Raw genomic sequence first — 6,868 nt, forward strand, 5'->3', positions numbered from 1 at the left:
ACCCTCTTCCAACATGAAAACAAAATCTGCTCTATTGGAAGGAACAAACTTTTGTTAAAAAGATCTAATCTAGTCCCAAAGATTACAAAAACCAAAATGCCAGCGGGGTGGCCTGGATGGTAAGAACGGTGTTCAGAAGGTTGGTGGTTCAAACCGGTTCCCTCAAGGTCACGTGACAAAGTGTCCTTGAATATAGCGAGCTCAATATACAATATAGCGCTCACTGATTTCTGTTGAAACAGCAGCCCCCGTCTCCTTGGGGGTGGGACGAGCATTGCTCTAGCTCAGGAGTAGCAGCAATCTCAATTCACTGTCAGAAAGGAAGCTCATTTATACACTGATGAACTAACTTAGGAACCGTTGCAGACGACTCTGTTTCCTTGCCATTAGAACTGCAGCTCACAGACTATGTATGCTTATGCCCTATGCCCTCTCCTCACCAGGACAAGCAACAGCCCCAGAGCGAGAGGGTGTGGGAGGGCACAAGGAAGTCCCACTCCCCGCCATCCTGGGTGAGAAAGAATCCAGACACAGTGGCGGCCTCTCCTCTGGAGCTGCAGACAGTGGAGTGGGAAAAAAACAGTGCCACCATTCCTCAGGTGGGTCAGGAGATCATGGACCTGCAGACAGAGGTGTGACCCAGAGTATGCCCCCAACTTCCGCCTTTTGTAAAACTCTGACAAGCAGCAGACACACAACACACTCTGGAGCAAGTGCGTTTGAGGAGGGAAGTAAAGCACTGAAATATCATGAAGCGAATCCAAGAGGAACACAACATTGTGGTTTAGTTGATGATTGGCTGCTGTTTGTGCAACATTTTCGTGTATATGGTCTTGACCGTTGCTGATACGGGAGAAAGATTTCCAAAACAGCAGATTGAGCTACTATATGTACATCATATACGGTAGTACTGTAATGAACCGCATAGTAAAGGTAATTCACAGTGTTTACCAATGACATGAATATGATGTAATAATCAGGATTTGTCTCTTTTTCACTGTTGAGAATATTGTCACATCACTTCTGCTCTTCATTTCTCTTGATGAACGCTGATGTCTTGCGCAGCTCATGACTGGGTTTCTTTTTCTTTTACATCGATCTCGAAAGGAAAAATATATTAAGAGGAGGCAGGCTGACGATCATACCCCCAGGGGGCCCTAAAGCCTTGCGCTCCGTCCCGACTGCTCACACTAATCCCGTTGGCTTTATCCTCCTGTTGATCCGGGAAGACAAATGTGGCCTTGCAGCAACAAGTGAATAGAGGGGCAAAATAAAGGCACATTGCCCTCTCATCAATGGACACCAGACAGTCATTGGAAAGTGTGGTCTGCTGTTGCAATGAACCTTGTACTGCTCATGTTTGTGATGGGGACAATATGGACATCCAAAAGGAGCCACATTCCAGAAGCAGAGAAAAACACAAATGCTTTTTGGGTCAGTCTTTCAGCAAACATACAGGCTTGATACGGAGTCATCAGTGCGGAAGAGGATACTTTTCTTTATACGTGTGATGAGTACCTGAATAGCTCTATAAATGTATATGATTGATTAAAAGTGATGACATATAAACTGGGCAGAATTCAGAGGCCTGACGGTTGCACACAGCGAAAGCACAAGGCTCATTTGGAGTCCTGATGTACAGCATTGTAATTATTTCAACAGAGTTCTACAGAATGAATTTTAGCCTATAAATATCTTTCATACTGTGCTTGTTATCATTGCTATTAATATGAACATGACTATTCTCATGCTGTCCCCCCAACATCCTGTCAAGGTACTGGACTGTATCACAATGTAACAGTGTGTGTTTTAATATCACCCCCCCCCAGGTCTGTATTTGTCCCTGACCTTTGGCCATCTGATCTGCACCCCTCCCACCACCTAACCTCACTCGTGTTCTAATTTTCATGTGTAAACACCTTGTTAATGTACAGTTTGCAGAGCACAAAATGAATGTGTTGTATTTCTAATAAAAACATATGAGCATATAATAAAATGACACGAGTCCTTTGTCTTCACTTTGAACAAAATATGTAATTTGAACTGTGACTACAAGCAGCAACTAGAGCAAGAAGAGGTCATTGGATTTGAGTCAGGTGGGTGCCGTACAAGTACTGCAATACGAACTAGAAAAGCACTCAGAGAGCACAGACCTCCTCCAAGCAGCTCGTTCCCCTTGTGACTGGATTTACACCATCCACATGGTGATCTGGATCATTTCACTTTTCTGCCTATTTCAGTTTGTACTCAAGTAACAATAAGTTTGTTTGCAATGTAGTAAGCTACAATGCAGCATCATGGTAGTGCCGGTAGTGCGGTTAGCAGGAGCTAACTAGCACAGTTTCTCCCTTGTTCCGGTCTCAAGCCCGGATAAATGCAGACAGTTGCAACAGGAATGGCAGCCGGCGTAAAAATTGCCAAATCTAACATGCGAATCAACGTAAATTAGAAAGTCATACCGGATCGGTCGAGACCCGGGTTAACCCACAGGACGGAGCAGAGGACAAAGTGGTGGAGGTTGAAGAACGAAGAGTGTTGTGTGGCTTTCAGGGAAGAGGTGAGACAGACTCTGGGTGGACAAGAGAGACTTCCAGAAGACTGGAATACAACAGCTCAGGTGATCACGAGATGGCCGGTGAGAGCGGTCGCACTGCAGGTGAGCTCCTGGCGAGGTCCTGCATTCCACCAAGCTCACAGGAGAAAACAACATCTCCGTCTAAAAACCATCCTAAAAATAATGAACTATTTCGTGCTGATCTATGCGACAACTTTACAGGGATTAATTTTCATCGAGTCCCAGGAAGTACATTTACCGAGGATATCGGAAAAAAATGGATTGTTTCTGTGCGCTCACCTGAGGAGGCGAGGACGGACTCCACGATGGAGGTGTAGAACTGCACCAACATCTGGGTTGGCAGCTTGAGTTTCCTCAGCTGCTGCAGGAAGTACATCCTCTGCTGAGCCTTCTTGATGAGGGAGCTGATGGTCGGCTCCCCCTTGAGGTCCCGGGTGATGGTGGTGCCCAGGAAGCGGAAAGAGTCCACGATGGAGATGGGGGTAGGGGAGTCTGTGAGGGCGAGGGGGGGCGGTGGGGCTGTGACTTTCCTGAAGTCCACGATCATCTCCACTGTTTTCTGGCTGTTCAGCTCCAGGTTGTTGCTGCTACACCAGGACACCAGCCGGTCCACCTCCCTCCTGTAGGCGGACTCATCACCGTCCGAGATGAGCCCGATGAGGGTGGTGTCGTCTGCAAACTTAATCAGTTTGACGGACTGATGGCCAGAGGTGCAGCAGTTGGTGTACAGGGAGAAGAGCCAGGGGGGAAGTACACAGCCCTGGGGGGATCCGGTGCTGATAGTCAGGGTGTCCGAGACCGTAGACCCCAGCCGCACATGCTGCCTCCGGCCCATCAGGAAGTCGGTGATCCACCAGCAGAGGGAGTCGGGCACGTCGAGCTGGAGCAGCTTGTCCTGGAGCAGTCCCGGGAGGACGGTGTTGAACGCAGAGCTGAAGTCCACAAACAGGATCCTGGCGTAGGTTCCTGGGGAGTCCAGATGCTGCAGGATGAAGTGGAGGGCCAGATTGACTGCGTCGTCTACAGACCTGTTGGCTCGGTAGGTGAACTGCAGCGGGTCCAGGAGGGGGGCGGTGAGGGTCTTCAGGTGGTGGAGAACCAGGCGCTCAAAAGACTTCCTGACTACAGATGTCAGCGCTATCGGTCTGTAGTCATTCAGTCCTGTGATCCTTGTCTTCTTGGGGACAGGAACAATGATGGAGGACTTGAAGCAGGCTGGAACATGACAGGACTCCAGGGAGGGGTTAAAGATGTCTGTGAAGACTGGAGTCAGCTCACTGGCACAATGTTTCAGGGTGGGGGGGGAAACATTGTCCGGCCCCGCAGGGGTAATATATTTATATAATGTTAAACTTTGAACTATATACTTAGAAATCAAACACCATTAACTCTATTGAAAGCTGCTAATGCCCCAGGCAGCATGATTTCAGAGGGGGAATGAAGTTGGGTGGAGTTTCGGAGCATTGCACGGACTGAAATGTCATTTCTGTCCATCGGACGCGGCGTTCTTTCATCCATCTGCCTCTCTGAGAGGAAGTTGAAGGCGTGACCTTTTCTGGCTTGCTTCAGGCTTTAGTTGAGCTAAAGGCCTCTCGATGTTTTACCGTGCATCCAAGCTAATTGAATCTAAAAGTTTGGGTGTGAACCCAAGGTGTGGTAATGAGAGAAAAGTTGCCTTCACACAAAAGGTATATGATGCCTCTGACAGAGCCTTGAAAGGGCAAACGCCTGATGGGGCACGCCACGGCGCCTAAAGGGCAGGCAGGAAGGAGTGTGGAGGTAAACCTTTGAATCCACAGAGTTCACCGACTATCTACGTTACCCGTGCAACATTAGTCTCATTCTTCAGGGGCCACCAACACGGCGCCGGCGGGCAAGAGGCCGGCTGCAAAGGCTACATTCGGAGAAGATCTGGTCGTTCTTTAAAATAAAGCACCTTTGAGTCTCAAATAATCAATACCCCGGAAATTATATAAACTATTGCTGAATAATAGAAATGTATTTATATAATTTATTGTTTCTGTGCGGCCCGGTAACAAATGTCTCACAGAGCAGTATCGGCTTGCGAGCGTGAACTGGTTACCAGAGCAACAGTAGTTTTGTCGCTTTGATCGAAACAAGGAAGAAACCCTTTAAAAATTGACTGTCATAAAAAAGGCATCACTTTTCTCTGCAGTTTGTACATAGTATGTGTAAAATGTTAATATAGTAGTGATGATGTTCACCACTGCAGTGATATGAAGGCAGTACTACAATACAGTTTGAAATCACTACGTGTTAATTCAACAATTTATTTCAGTGCTTACATTTTAGTCTACTAAACAAATAAAAGCAGCAAATTGTGCTCCTGTTGCTAAAAGCCTAAAAGCAATAGATTATGACTCTGGATTATAAATGCTCCTGCAAAGTTTTTAATGCTGTTTATATCCCACCAGACGCCAATGCTAACGTAGCTAACGTAGCTCTCAGACTTTCGCATGGCAGCATTAGCAGCCAGGAGAAAGCTTATCCTGCCGCTGTGCACGTCATAGCAGGGGATTTTAACCATGAGGACTGAAAGGCAGCGCTCCCGAAGGTTCATCAGCATGTCAAGTGTGCTAGCAGAGGAGCCAGGACACTGGAGAAGGTCTACAGGGCGAGACCTTCTCCACTACCTCACCTGAGCCAGTCGGACCACCAGGAGAACCTGGCCTGATGGTGCTTCTCGGCGGCTGCAGGACTGTTTTACAACAGACGGGGAACATCCAGAGCACAGGCTTCTATCCGACGGCAGTGAGGACCCTGAACGCAGCACAGGCTTGATTCTGAACAGCTTCTATCCGACGGCAGTGAGGACCCTGAACGCAGCACAGGCTTGATTCTAAACAGCTTCTATCCGACGGCAGTGAGGACCCTGAACGCAGCACAGGCTTGATTCTGAACAGCTTCTATCCGACGGCAGTGAGGACCCTGAACGCAGCACAGGCTTGATTCTAAACAGCTTCTATCCGACGGCAGTGAGGACCCTGAACGCAGCACAGGCTTGATTCTAAACAGCTTCTATCCGACGGCAGTGAGGACCCTGAACGCAGCACAGGCTTGATTCTAAACAGCTTCTATCCGACGGCAGTGAGGACCCTGAACGCAGCACAGGCTTGATTCTAAACAGCTTCTATCCGACGGCAGTGAGGACCCTGAACGCAGCACAGGCTTGATTCTAAACAGCTTCTATCCGACGGCAGTGAGGACCCTGAACGCAGCACAGGCTTGATTCTAAACAGCTTCTATCCGACGGCAGTGAGGACCCTGAACGCAGCACAGGCTTGATTCTAAACAGCTTCTATCCGACGGCAGTGAGGACCCTGAACGCAGCACAGGCTTGATTCTAAACAGCTTCTATCCGACGGCAGTGAGGACCCTGAACGCAGCACAGGCTTGATTCTAAACAGCTTCTATCCGACGGCAGTGAGGACCCTGAACGCAGCACAGGCTTGATTCTAAACAGCTTCTATCCGACGGCAGTGAGGACCCTGAACGCAGCACAGGCTTGATTCTGAACAGCTTCTATCCGACGGCAGTGAGGACCCTGAACGCAGCACAGGCTTGATTCTGAACAGCTTCTATCCGACGGCAGTGAGGACCCTGAACGCAGCACAGGCTTGATTCTGAACAGCTTCTATCCGACGGCAGTGAGGACCCTGAACGCAGCACAGGCTTGATTCTAAACAGCTTCTATCCGACGGCAGTGAGGACCCTGAACGCAGCACAGGCTTGATTCTAAACAGCTTCTATCCGACGGCAGTGAGGACCCTGAACGCAGCACAGGCTTGATTCTAAACAGCTTCTATCCGACGGCAGTGAGGACCCTGAACGCAGCACAGGCTTGATTCTAAACAGCTTCTATCCGACGGCAGTGAGGACCCTGAACGCAGCACAGGCTTGATTCTAAACAGCTTCTATCCGACGGCAGTGAGGACCCTGAACGCAGCACAGGCTTGATTCTGAACAGCTTCTATCCGACGGCAGTGAGGACCCTGAACGCAGCACAGGCTTGATTCTGAACAGCTTCTATCCGACGGCAGTGAGGACCCTGAACGCAGCACAGGCTTGATTCTGAACAGCTTCTATCCGACGGCAGTGAGGACCCTGAACGCAGCACAGGCTTGATTCTGAACAGCTTCTATCCGACGGCAGTGAGGACCCTGAACGCAGCACAGGCTTGATTCTAAACAGCTTCTATCCGACGGCAGTGAGGACCCTGAACGCAGCACAGGCTTGATTCTAAACAGCTTCTATCCGACGGCAGTGAGGACC

The 6,868-nt window shown here is 49.1% G+C and overlaps 1 protein-coding gene across 1 annotated transcript in view; it reads left to right on the plus strand.

Moving 5' to 3' along the window:
• adgrb1a (adhesion G protein-coupled receptor B1a) overlaps nucleotides 1-638 on the plus strand; it is a 179,840-nt gene extending 179,202 nt beyond the window's left edge. The window contains exon 33 of the mRNA XM_068760530.1: nucleotides 444-638. Coding sequence (XP_068616631.1) covers nucleotides 444-638 — 195 coding nt within the window. The remainder of the gene's footprint in view (nucleotides 1-443) is intronic.
• Nucleotides 639-6,868: the final 6,230 nt, after the last annotated feature.

The sequence above is a fragment of the Brachionichthys hirsutus genome, chromosome 3, assembly GCF_040956055.1.
Source record: "Brachionichthys hirsutus isolate HB-005 chromosome 3, CSIRO-AGI_Bhir_v1, whole genome shotgun sequence".
NCBI lineage: Eukaryota > Metazoa > Chordata > Actinopteri > Lophiiformes > Brachionichthyidae > Brachionichthys > Brachionichthys hirsutus.